The 17,830-nt window shown below is 45.6% G+C and overlaps 1 protein-coding gene and 1 pseudogene across 1 annotated transcript; one reads left to right on the top strand and one right to left on the bottom strand.

The window, feature by feature from the left end:
* The first annotated feature begins 7,913 nt into the window (after window positions 1-7,913).
* On the top strand, window positions 7,914-8,863 carry LOC100831366 (serine carboxypeptidase-like 42). Its single transcript, XM_024454595.1, has 4 exons — window positions 7,914-7,976; window positions 8,090-8,368; window positions 8,453-8,586; window positions 8,709-8,863. Exons 1-4 carry the CDS (start codon window positions 7,914-7,916, stop codon window positions 8,851-8,853), a joined length of 621 nt encoding a protein of 206 aa, XP_024310363.1. The 3' UTR covers window positions 8,854-8,863.
* Window positions 8,864-12,077: 3,214 nt separating this feature from the next.
* LOC100831667 lies at window positions 12,078-15,854 on the bottom strand (annotated as a pseudogene).
* Window positions 15,855-17,830: the final 1,976 nt, after the last annotated feature.

The following is a 17,830-nucleotide window of genomic DNA, read 5'->3' on the forward strand; positions in this document are numbered from 1 at the left end:
ACGTTCACGTATTGAACGAGTGGGCTCGAAAGAAGTAGTACTCGATTTTTGATACGCAATGACATGTTCAGCACTAACAGAACATTGTTACTGTTTCTCCCGAGTTGTCGGGCCGATCAGTTTGTTTATTCTCTGTTGATTATGCCAGTTACGAACGAACTATTGTAATAGAAAGCGGGCCATATCAGGTACAATGTTCCATTGCAGCCGAACAGGAAAACGACGAAGGTTTGTTCCAAAGACACATGAACATAACTGAAGAACCATCTAAGCACAAGTTTGTTCCTGCCAACAAGCAGACAACGTTTAACACAACTGAAAGATGTGGTGAACCTGAATTTTTTTAACACCTCTTGATATCATTGTTTCTTTTCAAAAACACATGTTCTGCAAATTCGTTCCGCCCAGGACGGATCATGACGGTAGTTGTTGTTCCCCAGGATCCACACCCGAATTAATCCACCCCCAGCTTACAAGAATTGTGTCCATTGTTACCAGTCTCTCTGTTCCTGATGACATCGATTATATCGTGGTACGTCAATGTATTTAGTGCACGTACGTTCGAAGCGATCATATGCTCACGCAATGTGGCATGACAGTTTACGCTGGTATGATGGATGACTGGCGTCGATTGAGATTGATTATTTATCATAGAGGTGCATAACATTCCCGCCCCAATTACCGCGCCCACATACCCACGACCGCACCGGCTCTTCCCACGGTGTACCAGAATCGAGACCGCCGCGCAGAGCAGTTAAGGCCACATCAAGTCATGGCAGGTCATCTCCACCTCGTCGCGCAAACGACCACGTGTGTCATCAGGTACTCATTGCGGTGGGCCTGCACCCCTCGCTCCTTGGCAGGCATCGCCCGGCGAGAGGCTCTACATCAGCACTTGCCTCCTGCCGGATCAATGCCCGGGGGCTACTGTCGGCTCCGGGGATACAGGGGTTTCCCGGAACCTAGGAGCACGGGCCGCGGCCCCACCACGTCAGCCTAAGGCTCCCCGGTGATGGGGTACCCCGGGGACCGCCTTCCTGAGAACTGTTTTCCGGAGAATCCTGTGCCTGTTCTATCTTTTTCGGGACCCAGAGCCAGAAGGCTCCGCGAGGGCGCCTCGTCTGGTGCCCGGGGAGAAAATACGTCACTGTTTACCTCAACCGGTCCTGGGCTCCTACTTTGGCGCCCACGAGCCTGGGTTGGTACGAATCTGCCCGTTCAGAGGCGTCCTCGGGACTGCGCGACTACGGTGTGACGCTCGCCGGTGAGGACTGCAGGCTGCATGCGGCATGTTCAGTCTTACCTTTTGACCGTCCAGCTTCCATGTCGCACTAGGCTTGTCACCGTTTCGGCCCAAACAAGGCCGAAAGCTTCTCTGCGCGCCGGACCTGGTACAGATCACTTTGGACAGAAGTCACAGAGCAGGCGAACAGCTTCATATTCTTCTTGTAGCGAGGATGTTTTCATGCGCATGCCGTGTGTCCTAGTTCACCACTGTGGTGTCCACTTGAACTATAAAAGGAGGCCCATCGCTTCCACCCAAAAAAGGTTGGCACCAGGATTAGTCCAGGCACATAGAACTCGAGGTAGGAGACGGGTTGGGGTTCCTACCACCGGAGAAAAAGCAGCGTCTGCTTCTCCCTCCTCCTCAGGTCGCCGTAGTTTAGGCTTGAGCTTGCCGCTCTGGCAATCTCCTTGTAACCTTTCCTTGATCCAGCCACCACCATCAATACACTCAAAGCAGGAGCTAAGGTATTACACCTTCGGGTGGCCCAAACCTGGATAAAACGATCGGAGTTGAGTACTTACCGGTGAAGTTCGGGGCGCTTCTCATGCCACTCTACCTAAACAAAAAAAGGTGTGCTCTCACTCCCGGTGTCTGCCCACACATGCGACAGTGTTCAATTGAGAAATACAACATAACTACCAAATGAACTAGATGAATTCCCCGCGCGTTGCTGCGGAAAAGCATGGTTAAAAGAAAGTCCATTGCATGACACTCTAACATAAATTTAGTATTTCCATGTAGTGGGTTTGAAACCTATGAATGCTTACAATTCAGAATGGAAATGAAATCCTTCGTTGGAACATGTTCACATAAACTTTAGCCGTCCTTCGGATATATGTTTGAACTCCAAATTTCATTTGTCGCCAGATTATGGTATGCACATCATCACCAGCTTAACTCACATGTAGCTTTCTTCTTTGGTCATTGGTGGGACAACTTGATTTTTGCTTTCACCTAGTAGAGACCACAGTTCAGAAACTTATTGCAGCCTGAGACATTGGCAATTAGTTATGGTAAAAGTTAGCTAATAAGTGCTAAATTAGAAAATTTACTCCCATGGGAATATCATTATCTGCACATTTACATCTGCAAGATAGAAAATTAGCAGGACCTCAAATATGAAGCAATGTTAGACTGCTAAAAAAATACACCGCAAAATTTCAATGTTTTAGCTTTCTGAAATTTAAATTTTCTTTTCCGTCAAATGTTTTTTAAAACATTCTCAACAATGCTAAGCTGAATCAGAGTAACGAAGATGGAAAGAATATAAGTTTCAGTGAAAAGAAAAGATGAATTTTTTTTGCGAAGAAAAAGAACAGATGAAATTGAAGGTACTAACCTCAATTTCTGAAGTACATTAAAAATGATACATGAACATGTGATGTTCTCGTGTTTGTAGTCCATATCTCCTGTGACATATGAGTAGCAGCAACGAAAAAAATATAAGTCTTGTGTACTAATGGAAACACCAAGCATCAGAGTCAAGAAGATACGGCCTACAGAGACCTGCAGTAGAAATAAATGGAGCACAAAATTGTTGAAGCCACAAGCTTGAACGTGTGACTCCTGCTAATCCTAGGCACGATAGTAAAATTGCATCAAACATGCCTAACCCCAATAGCAATCATATTGGGCTGATTGATGATTGCATCACACACACTGAAATTGCAGCCTATCCACCAGGAACACCATCGCTTATATCAGAAACCCTCTAGCGTGTAAAATCGAGTCGAGGACTGCGGAAACTCACCAGGTGCTCATATAAGCGATGGTGCTAATGGTGGCTTGTCATCATCACCATTTGCCTCCTCGACACCATTGCCGGTGCAGGGGCCGCCGGCGCACCGTAGAAGGGGGCCTGGGGAGGCAGACATGCACCTGCCCATACGCAACGGCCTGCTGGGGCGGAGGCACCTGGTCCCACATCTACGGCAAGCGAGGCGCCTGGTGCTGCTGAGGGGGCACGCAGTGCTGCAGCGGCGACATGGATGACGGGATGGTGCCCCACGTCGCCTGTGGAGGCGACGCCGGGCTGAGGCTGGGGCATCACGGCGACGGCGCAGGCGAGGCGACGGGCAAACCCTAGGGACGGGGCAGTGACAAAGGAGGAGGGGGAAGGCCTTTAAAGGGAACAGTGGAACACGATTGATCAACTCCCTTCGTCGGTTTGGGAGAGCATCCGGCGTGGCGACGGATTAGATGTTGCCGATGAATGTGGGAAGTAAATGAACGTTCGGTAGAGAAGAAGAGGAAACGGCAACGTCTGGGAGAATAAAAGGTACGTGCTGGAAGGCCCATGAGAACGGTCTGGTGGACGTGGTGGGCTGGAAACTTGGGCCAGATTTCTTGGGTGGGCTGTGAACTTGGTAGATTCGTGATTCTAGCGAAGCCTCGTGCGGGAACGGGAGTCCGGGACGACGTTGTATGGCTGAAAAACTCGTACGAAAAGGGGTGACGTGGTTTAGAAATTAAAAATTAGATACAAATGCTAACGTGAATTTTTTTGAGAGAATGCTGATGTGGATAGGCTACATGTTTAGTTTGCTAAATTAACTGCACTTAGTGGGTTTCAACTTTATAGAGTTTATAGATAGGATTTAACACGACAAGCAAATTTACGAAGGTGGGCATGTTTAAAGAGCACAAGGTTTTACTAAATTTTGAAGCATAAACATAGTCATCGAGTCGATTCAGTTTTGAAGGCCTCAACTTTGCAATAGAACCAGTCTGTGAGATAACCCCCCAAGGGTTGCTGTGGGCAGCAAGAAATTGACAATTAATTCGCTAATGCTATTTGAAAATATACAACACTATGACATTCATATATCAAATGACAACTTATATGTTATAGATTTCTTAATAAATACATGTAACAAAAATTCTTATACCCCCTCTGTCCAATTTGAATGCACCTGTACACTAAATCATGTCTAAATACATCTAAAATTTGACAAACTTGAAACATCTTTTGTTGGATGGAGGAAGTATGTTTATTCAGAAGACGGTGACATTGAGCTAGTAAACTAAGCTCAATGTCAGAAGTTGTTGTTATCGAAGATAAGGGCTCATATCTTGTGCGCACTTGCAAGCTCATGTGTGCACGTTCTACATAATTATTGATAAACTCGTGTGGATTCTGTTTCTGATTATCTTTCTACTCAATCTCGTTCTTCGATAAAAATCGCTGACACGATACATCTACACATTCATGCAGAGCTTGCCCACTCCTATTAAGAGTATTAAGAGTGGACCATGGGGTGGAAGTACTGCAGGGACTGCTCGTGACATTGAAAAGCCCTGGCGCCTAAAGAGTCTCACGATTAGCTACTTGGGGTTAGTCGATGCGTTCCCATTTTCTTACATTGACCAAAAGGGGAAAAAGCGAAGTGCAGGTCCTTGGGGCGAAGGATACCATCACGACAAAATTGAAACGGTGCGTTAATTAGCTTTCTCATGCATAATGACAAATAAATGTAGTTTTGAAATTCTTTGGTGAACTGCGAGAAATAACCATGGCATCAGTTATTCATATATTTCTGTGTTGTTTGCAGATCCTTTTTGACCCTTCGGAGTTTGTCCAGGAAGTATCGGGAGCATATAGGAATCATCATGATGACATTCTTGTGACAACCCTTAAGTTTGTCACCAACGCGGGAACCTATGGACCTTTTGGAAATCCTCAAAATGTGCCAGCAACTGCTTTCGGGTTCAGAGCTGAGGAGGGCAGCAAAATCGTAGGGTTCCATGGTAGATCGAGCCGTTTTCTCAATGCCATTGGTGTTTACACCGTGCGAATTACAGATTTGTGATCCATGCAACCCCGTAGAACGTAAGGGTGGGAGAGACACGTTGCCTGTTGGGCTATCTAGCTAGATTTACAGGTTCCTTTTTACCCAGTTTGTAGACCAGCTCTTATGTACAAGTACTTCTCATCAACCACTTCCTATATTATGAAATTGTCCACTTCCAATATTTGTGAACAAACATATAATTTATCGGGAGAACTTTGAACTTCAGTAAAAGCTACATCTAGCCCAATGTAGGAATCAGTGATGCACTTAGATTCTGGGTGAGTTTAATTTTTATTTTTATTGAAACAGAGAGGTTTCCCTCTCCGGTTTCTCATAAGAAAACCACAGGTTCTACATGAGTCTTTTATCAGTATAGTGCAACAAAATACGGAAACCCACTTTGGCTCCCAAGATCCAGTGCTCCCTTTCGTTCAAACTTCATGAAAATCAGTTCCAAAAAAATCTGAATTTCTTTTGTAGTGTTAGTATAGATGTATACTACATATATGTACATTTTCATGTAAAGATACATTTATTTTCATGAAGTTTGAACTATAGAGAGCATTGGATCCCGGGAGCCAAAAATCCGCGTCCAACAAAATAGAACAATCAGCCAGGAAGCAACCAACCAAACCTAACTGGACTGCAGAGACAAGTCTTGACCAGAATGAACAGAAGCCAAACTAAGATGCCAACTTCTGAAGAGAGACACATGCCAGCTCGAGCACATTTTCCAATCAGCTTCCAGTAGACAAAAGCTCCCCACCCAACTTCTCTTCTAAATGGTTTTGATGGTGATGACAACATATTGTGATATCTAATCGTGTGCTAAGCATTTCTGATTTTATAAAGATCTTGGCACAAAACGATGAGTGGACCCTCAAGATGGAAAGAAGCGTAGCGGAGTTTAGTAACTTCTTAATTTAATTGAGTCGTAGGAACTCCGTACTATTAGGAGGGAATCCACAAAGGAAGGTAATGGATGAATCAATTTCATATACACAAACATATATTTTGCACCCACTAAAAAGCCTACCCAAAGTGAGAAAGAAGAAACCTAAAATCAGAAAACAATTCCTGAGCTTCAAACTTCCCAGGTGCCGGAACCTCTGGGTGAATCTCCGGGTGCTCTCGGTTACTCCTCCGGGAATATGCAGAACTTCGGCATATTCAGCGAAAGTTTCGGCAGTTTCCCGAAAGTTCCGGCCCATGACAACCAATGCATAACGGCTCAATTTTTTGGACCCCATTTATATACCCCTTCGTTCCCAACGTGTCTTTCGCCACTCTCTCACTCCAAGAACACAAGAACTTCACGCCCCTTGATCTCTCTCCCTAGTTGATTTCCCGAGCCAATACCTTGAGAATAGGAAGAGAAGATTGAGATTTAGGGTTTTCACCAAGTTAAAAAGTTAATTCCCCTTGATTGCTTTGTGGATATCGTTTCTCTTGGGTTTCTTGGAACCCTATACGGAAGCAGTCGCCTCGTGCTCCTCCTTGGTGTTGACGAGATCGATGATTGAATTTGGAGCCTCCAATTGAGTTGTGAAGTGGTGCCCTGGTCAAGTTTGTAAGGGTTCGGCGTTCGCCCTCAAGAAAGTCATTAGTGGAGCTCACCTCGCTTTTGTGGTGTTGTGAGAGGAGAATAGACTTAGCTTTTGTAGCGCCTCTATCTTTGTGGTAGAGCACTCCTCCAAATGGAGACGTACACCTCCCAAAAGGTGGAGCTCCTGAGCCAAATTTTCGTCTCCCGTGTGGTATCATTTTCACCCTTTATATTTTTGCAAGTTATATTGTTTATCTTGTTGCTTCGGCTATTGTACTTCATACTAGGGTTGCATTCACTTTAGAGAATCTAGTGAGCTTTAGGATTAAGTGTTTGTATCTTTCAAGAAGAGCAAAAGAAAAGTTAAAGTTTGTTAGTCGCCTATTCACACCCCCCTTATTCGACCATACCGATCTTTCAAAACCCCATTCCTCGACTCCTAAAGCAGCTTCACGGAACTTCAACCACCACCAATCTGACGAAGAGGAGACCATCCCCTCGCCGCATCAAACACTTCTTTAGTTACCCATTCCACTAGGCTTGTCCCCCACCGAAGAAGACTTATGCTTGCCTCCTTTTTCTGCATAATTGACCAGAGATTAAGCTAGTAACGGAGAAGTGGGTCTGATATTAGAAAAGCAAGCTCTATTTTCGAGTGTTCCATAACACCCACAATAGACCTCCACCCCAATCATAACCAACTTTTTAGCATTTCCGGAGAAAGCAGGAAGGCAAATCTGCCACATATCAGCAACAGTATTTGGCAATCTTGGTAGGTCAAAAACACACTTCAGCACATTCCACATAAAACGAGCTAAGGAACCGTGCAAGAACAAATGATCTATAGTTTCCTCCATCCCACAAAACTGGCATTTAGTGGAAGAAAAGTTCAGATCTTGCTAACTCCTACTGCTGCTTTATCTTTAACTTTGCAGTGTCCAGTCTCCTATTTGTGGAATCTCTGGCTGGAGTTGGATGGTCATACTCTAACACTTCATCAGACTACAAAACTGGAGATACACGGACCGGTAAATTGTTGAGATATTGTGCACATCACAGGATACTTGTTAGCCTGAAGATGTTGCTCTGACTATGTATGTTCAACTATGCAGCTGATGATATGTATAGATTTCTGTTGGGATGGTACAAGAAGTTCCCAGAGTACAGATCAAGAAGCTTATTTCTTTCTGGAGAGAGCTATGCAGGTCACAGAGTATTTCAAGTTTAACTTTGCAAATCTGCTTTCAACTGTTATTCTAGTATGGTGAGTAATTTTGCATAAATAACGATGCATGGCATTATATACCGCAACTCGCTGATGTTCTTCTCACACATAACAAGAAGTCAAAGGGTTTTAAGTTCAATATTAAGGGAGTAGCTGTAAGAAGTCAAGCATTTACTGGCTCTTTCTTGAATCAACTCTGTTCTCCTTACTAGTCTTAACTCTGATATTACCTCGAGTAGATTGGGAATCCACTACTCAAGCTTGACAGGGATGTCCCCGCGACATTTGAGTACTTCTGGTCTCATGGTATGATCTCTGACGAAATATTTCTGGCCATAAACAAGGGTTGTGATTTTGAGGATTATACCTTCAATAACCCCCATAACGAGAGCAAGTCTTGCAATGACGCCATTGCGGAGGCAAATGGTATAGTTGGGAATTATGTCAATAACTACGATGTTATTCTCGACGTCTGTTACCCATCAATTGTGATGCAGGAGCTACGGTTGCGCAAATATGTATGCTTGCTCCTGATGATGCATAATACTTTTACTCCAGCACCTTCGATTTTCCATGCATGACTGGTATTTTGTGCAACGTAGGTGACCAAAATCAGTGTAGGAGTGGATGTTTGCATGACCTATGAAAGGTTTTTCTACTTCAATCTTCCAGAAGTGCAGCATGCTCTTCATGCTAATAGAACACATCTACCTTATGGCTGGAGCATGTGCAGTGAGTAAGTGCTTCGCTGGTCCTTTCAGTTAATATGTTCAGCGAGAAGAGAGTATCAGAGTAAATGAACTGGTTATGTTTGCAAGTCAAACTCAGATTGATCATTTTATTTAAATCAACTCCCAGTGTGCTGGATTACAGCGGTAAGGATGGTAATATCAACATCTTGCCTTTACTTCAGAGAATCGTGGAGCAAAAGATACCAGTTTGGGTATTCAGGTATGTAACCTTTTCCTATTTTATTTCAGATAATTTGTTTAAGCCCATGTGAAATTTGCCATGACAAGATCAATTAACGTTACAGTGACGATCAAGACTCTGTGGTGCCCCTCTTGGGCTCCCGAACCCTTGTGCGAGAGCTAGCTCATACAATGGGGTTCCATTGCACAGTTCCATACAGTACTTGGTTCCACAAAGGCCAGGTATACTTCTATTCCACCTGAACAAGCTGAATTACAATTACAATATTAGCTGATACAGACCATGAATTTAAACCCGTGAAAAGTTTTCTGACCAATGATACATCTGTTGCCCTTTGATTTTCAAGGTTGGAGGCTGGGTAACAGTGTATGGTAATATGCTGACCTTTGCAACGGTGCGGGGCGCATCTCACATGGTGCCGTTTGCGCAGCCAGACCGAGCTCTGGGACTATTTCGATCATTTGTGCTTGGACAGACGCTCCCCACCGGCGTCTCCCTCCTCAAGTCCGGTACTCCCAAACCAATCGCCTCTGCAACTCAACCAAGACGCCGCCGCCGCCCCTACTGCAGCAGAGGAGGCCGAGACGGCGCCTCCGCCGCCCCTCCGTGCCTCCGCGGCCGCCCAGGGGCGCCGTCTCGGCCTCCTCTGCCGCCAAGGGGTGCCGTGGGCTCGGCCTCCGCCGCTCGATTTGGTCTGCAGCAGGAGAGTCCGCGAGTGGCCGAGCATGGTTGTGGTTTTGATCTTTGATCTTCTTTTTCAATTTTGTACGGTGATCTTGGGGTCTCGTACTGTGAGTACCACGTCATGTGGCTGTACAGTAATTCCTCTGTTTCATGTTAATTGTTACGAATTTACGGATTTAGTGCAAGTACAAAATCCGTGCCAATTAATTCGAAACAAAGGGAGTACTTGTTTCTTGATGATTTTGATCTATGTACTTTTTTTTGATGATTTTGATTTTACTTGATTTATGTACATGACGAGGTATTGGTTCTTTATGAATGTTGTGCTGCGATTTTGTTCCGTACATGATGTACATAGTTTTCTATGACGAGATACCTAAAATTTTTTAAGGTACATGTGATGTACCATACGATGTACTCGTCCCATAAGCTCATAAACACGAGAGACTTAAAAACTGATAAAGTACATGTCACGTACAATAATTTGTACTTCAAATCTGTTAATGTACAATACATATATATTAATGTACTAAATTTGTACTTATAAACATGCCATGTACCATAACGTACTTAAAAGTGAAAGAGAGAGAAGAGAGAGGAGCAAAGAATGTCAGCCGGTCAGACTTTTAATCCCACATTGAATTCAAAGTGGGATATATTAAGAAAGAGAGGAAGGGAAAGAAAGAGCAAACATGTGGTTAGGAAGGGGGTGTAGATAGTGGGGGTGCACAGCATTATCCCAAACACGACACATCCACCCATTAACTAAGTGTACCTACAAAAAGCAGCTGAAGATAGAAAAAAAAATAGCCTAGCATTCCTCAATCTTCCTGCAGTAGATAAGCTCTCAAGGCTGTATTACATGATCAATAAGTTCTTTATTCTTTAAAAGAGCATAAAAGTAATGCTAGCAAGTACGCTTTTCATTTGGGTTATCACGTATCAGAGTAATCCTGGAAGTCTGGAATATGGAGCAAATTATATAAGTAATTATGTCAGCTTGGTTCGTCTGTGGTACAGTGCAATTTGCAATTGTAACTATGTCTAAAACATTTCGTAGCTAAAATGGATGCCAAAAAGTTCATTTTTGGAAAAGGTTGCCCGTTAAGTATAATGTTTTTTCTTTTTATATAGAAAAATGTAATGATTCTTGTACTCCCTCTAATCCATATTAATTGTTGAAATTAATATTTGGGCAAATGTATGTAGACGAATTTTTAGGCATAGATACATATTTGGACAAATTTGAGACAATTAATATGGACAGGATTTAGATGTCGCAAATGGAATACTTGTATGATATACCGGGGATCTTGAAAATTTTGAATAAATTCAACAACTTGTGCTCCATAGATTAATTGTAAGTATCACTTAAGACAAGTAAAGGATTGCTACCAAAGTTACCTGCTCCCAAGCTGTCCTTTCGTGCTGAGCTCGACTATTGGGCAGTGCCAGTCGGCAGCGGCAGTATCTTACATTAATTAGAGTTATTTTCTGCACAAATTCTGATGGATCAGTGTGCCAGAACACAAGGTTCAGAAAGTAGAACTGCATCAAGAAATTAAAGTATTCTGGCTTATCTGCATCGGAAGCCACAAAGAATGCATTGCAGTTTTTGTTTAAGACCTGTATAGAGAGAGCGCACACGCAGGAACATAGAAGCTGCCCCAGTTGGAAGCTGGATGTCTCTTTGCTCCCCAAAAGCCAAAAGCTAACAGTAACAACATACTTTATGTACGCATGAAAAAACCATCTTTGGTGTTCTTGGGCAGTCCCAAATTGTTGTCATGAAGTGAATTTTGACGGTATCAACGAGGTGCCTAATCACCTTGACCCCTTTTACATAAACAATATTATACTAGGGTGACAAAGTATTACCATCAAAAGTACAAAACAAGACTGCTATCGAACGACATTAATTTGGACCGCCGCACAGAGTACAGACATAGCAATACATATATCATACTAGTATATAGTACATCATTAGATTGTGTCTGTAGCCAAACTGGTGTTCCCTTTGTCCTTATTACTGCCTGATCTTGATTGAAAAGTAAACTATGATTCCTTTCTCCTAACCGTACTAGTACTTAGCAATAAGATTCCAGTGCTATACTTTTTGATGTATAAATCTATAACTAAGAAGGCCACATCCAACGGGATTGAATTACACAATTGAAAGTTTACAAGGTAGTGTAAATCTATAACTATACTCCCTCCGTTACTAAATTCTTGTGCTGGTTTAGTTCAAATTTGCACTAAAACCACGAAAAGAATTTAGGAACGGACGGAGTACCATCTAGTATTTTGTATTACTGTTCAATCTTGCCAGCTAACAGAGTGACTACAGCCATGGTCAAAGCAAGGATTGGATAAGTGGGACAATTTCTTCATTTCTTTTTCCATCACCAGAGAAAAAGATGTTGCAATAATTGGATCTGAAGATGAACTTATTTACAAATAAGATCTAAGCACGAGACCGTTCATTACCTTACAAATTTGCTAATAATCACATAACCAGGCACAAAAACTCATTTGCGCGCTTTGGAGAAAATGACACTCTGCACAGCTTCTCATGCTGCCTGTACCAATCTCTTTTCGGAGGTTACAGGCAATGCTATAATCCAATTCAAGGATGGCAATCCTCAGTTCATCACAATACGGCTGAGTAGTGTTTGAAGTTGCACGATTAAAATGGTCAATTGGTCACTGCCTTCAAAGAGTTGCCTCCCAAGCAATTTTTCCTTCCTATTGTCCATGGGCCTGATGATTCTACTCACTGTTTCATATATGTTGGCTTATTGTTTTAGCTGGCATAGGTGCTTCTCTTTGGGCTTCCATTTTCCTTTTTATGCACCTTAAGATTCATCTATTCTGCCATCGAACTTATCCATTAATAATATGTAGCAGTAGATTCAGTCCAAAGTTCATAGTTCCAACAAGCATTGGAACCTAGTAAAAATAGAGCATAATTTTACCTTCAGTTGAGATACTTGGTCACTTGTCAGCTTCAAGGTAGACCACTGGAGTAAATTTGTGCCCATTCTTTCCTGTTGCATTTTTTCTTGCATCCCAGTTTGCCACTCTTACTTAACTCGTCCCTTGCAGTTGGACCAAAAAATATGCCTGGGAATTACCTTCTAAGGACATATTGACAAATTTCTCATGCACCTCTTTTGCCAGATATTTCAGAAACACTCAATTTGATTGAATAGTCAAATGGAATCGGACATGTGTAGTACAATTGTGGAAGTCGCTTCAGAGCTGAGAGTCATAGCCTCAAACTGAAGAATCAGCGTCGCTCTTAGTCTCTTACCCAAGCTCCACTTCGTTTTTGCAGCATATTGATCAAGATATTGGTCATGGAAATATTCAAGGCCACAAGTATCCACATTGACCAGAATTCCTTGCATGATAAGAAGTCAAAAACAATTGCTCATGACAACAATCATAGCTGATTATTGCTTATGCTCAGACCAATCTGATTGCAGCAGTACATGACTTCTGCATACCAACTTCGGTGCCATGTTAACACGTAATACTGGTTCGCATACTCATATTCAGATTCTGAACTTCCCATATCCTCGAAATCCAAACCATGGGTCTCCTCAAATAACGTGGGATGCTCCCTTGGTAAAAGGCATGAGCTCTTCCCTTCATATCAACCCAGCTGCACCCAGGTGTCTTCACCATGCCAAGTTCCCTCATCCTTGATCTTAATCCTGCAACGCCATCAAGCTGACCCACTGCATCATAAATTCCACAGAGGGTAACATAGTTACTAGCATTATCTTCTTCTAACTCAAACAACCTAAAGCTGCAATCTCTCCATCATCAACATTATTATATGTAGCACAAGCGGAAAGTACAGCTCCCCATGAACTAGCACAAGGCCCCATAGGCATCTTCCTTATAAGCCTGACAGCTTCTTCAATGGCTCCTGCCCGCCCCAAGATGTCAACCACACATGCGTAGTGCTCAGCAGTGGGCTCCACACCATGAACCTTACTCATTGACTCAAAGATCATCCGGCCGTCGGTCACGAGCCCTGAGTGGCTGCAACTCGAAACGACCGACATGAAGGTGATGCCATTCGGTTTGAATCTCTGAGGCAACATCTCCTCGTATATCCTCACTGCCTCTTTTCCCTTGCCATGGACACCATAGCAAGCTATCAGTGTCGACCAGCTCACCACATTCCTATCAAGCATGCCTGCAAAGACCGCTTGTGACGAATCTGTTGGAGATATGCCCTAAATGCAATCATGTGATGATGTTATTTCCTATGTATTCATGAGTTATTGTTATTGTCCTTGAACATCATCACTGATAGGTATCAATAAATATGTGATTTGTTTGTTAGACTATGTATTCTATGATGTTGTTCTAATGGTCCCTGGTCATTGAGATTATGCGGACACATAACCTAAACTAGTAATGTGAATCAGTATGATGACTATGTTTCACAAGTCATAGGGCAAGGTGTTGCCGACTGATAGCATGGACTCGACAATGAGATTGTTGAGTCGGACAGACCCGTACTGAGACACAACGAGATGATTGTCATTTGTTAGTCTCAAGTACAATGTATATGCCAGTCCTAGACCTGAGGTCATCGCATAAGCTTGGAATGTGAATTGGCCTACTTAAGGGTTGCCAAACGCTACTCCGTAACTGGGTGGTTATAAAGGTAGCTTTCGGGTTTGCTGAGAAGCATGCTGCGAGTCATGGTTGATCAAGATGGGATTTGCCCTTCCTGTTCAGAGAGATATCTCTGGGCCCTCTCGAGTGATCAGATTCGGAAAGCATGTCCATGCGACTTGGGTTAAGTGTTAACCCGTTCGGGAATCTGTATCACAGAAACGAGAAGAGAGTCGAACTATCCACAAGGATGACAAGCACTCGCCTTGAGCTTAACACGCATATCGTGAGGCAAAAGGAATGTTACATATGACACATTGTATGGTTCGTCAATATACCTTGTGGTTACTCGGGAGTTGGCACGTGCTGCTAGGCGCCGCTACCAACTATCGACTTGAGTCGGTGCCAGTGGACGAGTAAGGTGTTGCTCGTGGTCGTGTCCGACTGACCGCGAACCTGAAGGGTCACACGATTAAGGGGTGGGAACCGAGTTGGATCGGATCCAACTCGTATCGGGCTTAGACTCCTAACGGGCCTCAAGTGTTGAGCCCACTAGGGACGTCTATATAAGCGGAGGAGACCAACCCGTCTAGGGTTACAACAGTACAGACGCGAGTTAGACTAGGCTGTCACACCTTCACGCCCAAAGCCTTGCGATCGGATCTAGCAGTTCGTCGCACGGAGTTCCTCTCTGTACGTGTGGATACCTCGGAAGCGCTGCACCTGCGGCACTTGGACGAACTGTTCGTGGGATCGGCAAGGAGGAGCAGGCTGTTCGACTACTCGGCATCGACGCGCTACATCGACTCTACTTCCGCTACGGGTCTACGCGTCTAGTGGTACGTGATCCATTATTTACAGCATTGGTTCGGACGAAAACGATAGAAATTTTATTTTGTGCTAGCGGCGTTCCCCAACAGAATCCACATGCCCGCACTTTGCATACATGTCGATCGACGCATTTCCGATTGGCACATCTGAATCGAATGCAAGGCATCGCACCATCCTACCGTGTATTTCATGTATTTCTCTCCCCTTCATGAGCTCCCCTTCCTTCCCACAGGCATTCAGCACGCTCGGTACAGACCGCAGGTCTCTCGCCATGTTAACCACCTCCACCTGAGCCCTCCTGAAGAGCTCCAGTGTTTCCGCTGCATAAGCGGTAACCATGCAATTCCACACAACAGAGTCCTTCTCTGGCATCTCGTCGAACACCCTCGCTGCATTGGCCAGGAGACCAGACTTGGCATACATATCGAGAAGTGCGCAGGAAACAACAATATTGAGAAATCCGAAGTGGACGGCAAACCCATGGAGCGCGGCGCCAAGAAGCGGGTCCTGGAGCTCGGCGCACGCCCGGAGAGCCGCAGGGACCGCGTAGCGGTCAGGGCGGAATCCGGCCGCGATGAGACCGGAGAGAAGCTCGAGAGCCGCGCGGGGTGGGGAGGCGGCGAGGAGGATGTTGTCCGCGTGCATGGACGGAGAAGGCATCGCGTCGAACACCTTGCGGGCGCACGGGAGAGCGGCGCAGCGACATTACAGCAGGACCAGGTCGGTCTCGAGGGTGGCCTGGGGGAGGTGGCCTCCAACGATGACCTGCGCGTGGAGCAGCGTCCCGGCGGGTAGTGCTCCGGTGGTGGCGCAACGCCGGAGGAGGCCGGAGAGACGGCCGGCGGTGGGCGGCGGCATTTCGGGAGCCGCCGTTTTGAACTGTACGCTTCAAGTTTTTTTTTTTTTTTTTTTTTTTTTTTTTTTACGGAAAGCACGGTCCTTTATTAATTAACAGAAAGGGGGTACAATAGAGTCAGACCAAGGCTCAATAAGCCAAACATAACGACACTGCTGTAAGGAAAGGACACTCTTCACCAGAGTATGAGCGTCTTTGTTCGGTGCCCTTCCTTCATGGATGACAATCACATCCTGGAACTGCCGGCTTCTCACACCAATCTCCCGGAGGATCGAACTGTATGAACATCGGCTCCCGCCTATAATCTCCTTGATGACAGTCGCCGCGTCCGAAGAGATGCAAAGTTTCTGGGCATGCAAATCTTGCGCCAACGCCAAAGCTTCACAGCAGGCCAACGCTTCCAGGGTAGGCGGATCAGAGATATGGTCAAAAACACGCGCCGAAGATCCCTGGTAGCGTCCCGTCTCATCACGGCAAACAGCGGCAGAGGCACCTTTGCCATTACTCTTGGTCAAACCTCCATCAACATTGATCTTGAGATAACCAGGTGGCGGCGACAGCCAACGAGATACCACTGCCTCAGGAACCCGGGGGCGAGATATACTTGGTTGTGAGGTGACCTGGAGCTCAGATAGAAGCTTCTTGACAAAACCGGAGATGCACACGGGGCTCTGATAAATATCCTCATGAATTACCTTCCGTCAAGCCGACCAGATAGGCCACAGGGTGAGAAGAATTTCGGTAAACTCTGCGTGCGACACAGTGTCTAGCAAATGAAATAGGCAAATAGCCATTCTCGTGCATCTGGACACACCGAAGCCCCTACATGTTCAGCCAGATCCTCATCAACGAGAGACCAAACGCACCTCGACATGCTACACTCCACGAGCGCGTGGCGCCAGGAATCAACCTCCGCATGGCAGATCGCACAGACAGAGGAACCCTTCATATGACGATGTTTAAGCACATCCCCTGTTGGAAGAGATTGCTGGACAAGTCTCCAAGCGAATACGCGAACCTTGGAGGGGACCTTCGTTTTCCACAAGCTGCACCACGCTTTTTTGGTTTTAATTGAGCTCGACGCCGGCCTCTCGTCTAACCAATTGTCGTACCAGTGGCACACGGGGTCCCACTGGTACGGACGCGTGGGTCGCCAGTGGCAAAGCCCCGCCAGGTTGACCTCCCGGGAGCGATAGGCCCGGGACGCCTGCCCCAAAGAGACGGTCCTTGGTGAAAGCAAAGCCAAGGGCCGAAATAGAAAAAGCGCCCGAGAACTCTGGTCCCGAGAAGTGGAAGAAACGCCTCCCCGGCAACTGACTGAATGCGCTAGCCGGGAAGGGGGCACCCCAGCAATCCATACTCGAGCATGCAGGCGAGGTTCGCAGAACAGTGAAGACAGGACGAGATAGCGGACGCAATGCATTTAATGCACCGACAGTCACATCGGAAGGGCTAGGCTTGCTCAGCAAGGTTAGGGCGTCTACTCTACAAAATCATTTTTTCTACCGTGTACAGTGGACCGGGAGCTGCATGGCGCCCAGTGTGGATCAACGGCAGCGTAATTCTTGTGGCGGGGACACGCGTATAGGAGACGTGTCGCGCTGCATGCATCAGCACCTGTGGTATCCTTTGTCTATAAAAGGAGGACCAATGCCACCGGTCAAAGGGTTCCGTTCGGTTCTATTCTAGTCTTAGCCAGTAGTAGCAAGGAGTAACACTTCTGTAGGCAGAAAACTCTCTAAGGAAAGCAAGTAGCTCCCCGGGAACCCCCGGGGCACCCTGTAAGCCATACACATATTCGTGAATACAACTCCAACCAGCACGTACGGTGTTAAACCTCCGGGTGGCCCGAACCTGGGTAAATTCACGTGCCTACACTTCGTGTCTCTCGTCACGCCAGCGCTAGCCGGAGCAATCGCCTCGCCCTCCACTGAACCAAAAAGGGGGTGCTCGGCATCCCAAGTGCCAAAGACTCGTGCTCCGACATCTGCGGGAGGCGAGCTCCCCTGTTCCCGGGCTTTAGGCGGCTCCGGCGAAG

Source organism: Brachypodium distachyon, chromosome 4 (assembly GCF_000005505.3).
Source record: "Brachypodium distachyon strain Bd21 chromosome 4, Brachypodium_distachyon_v3.0, whole genome shotgun sequence".
In the NCBI taxonomy this organism is placed as follows: Eukaryota; Viridiplantae; Streptophyta; class Magnoliopsida; order Poales; family Poaceae; genus Brachypodium; species Brachypodium distachyon.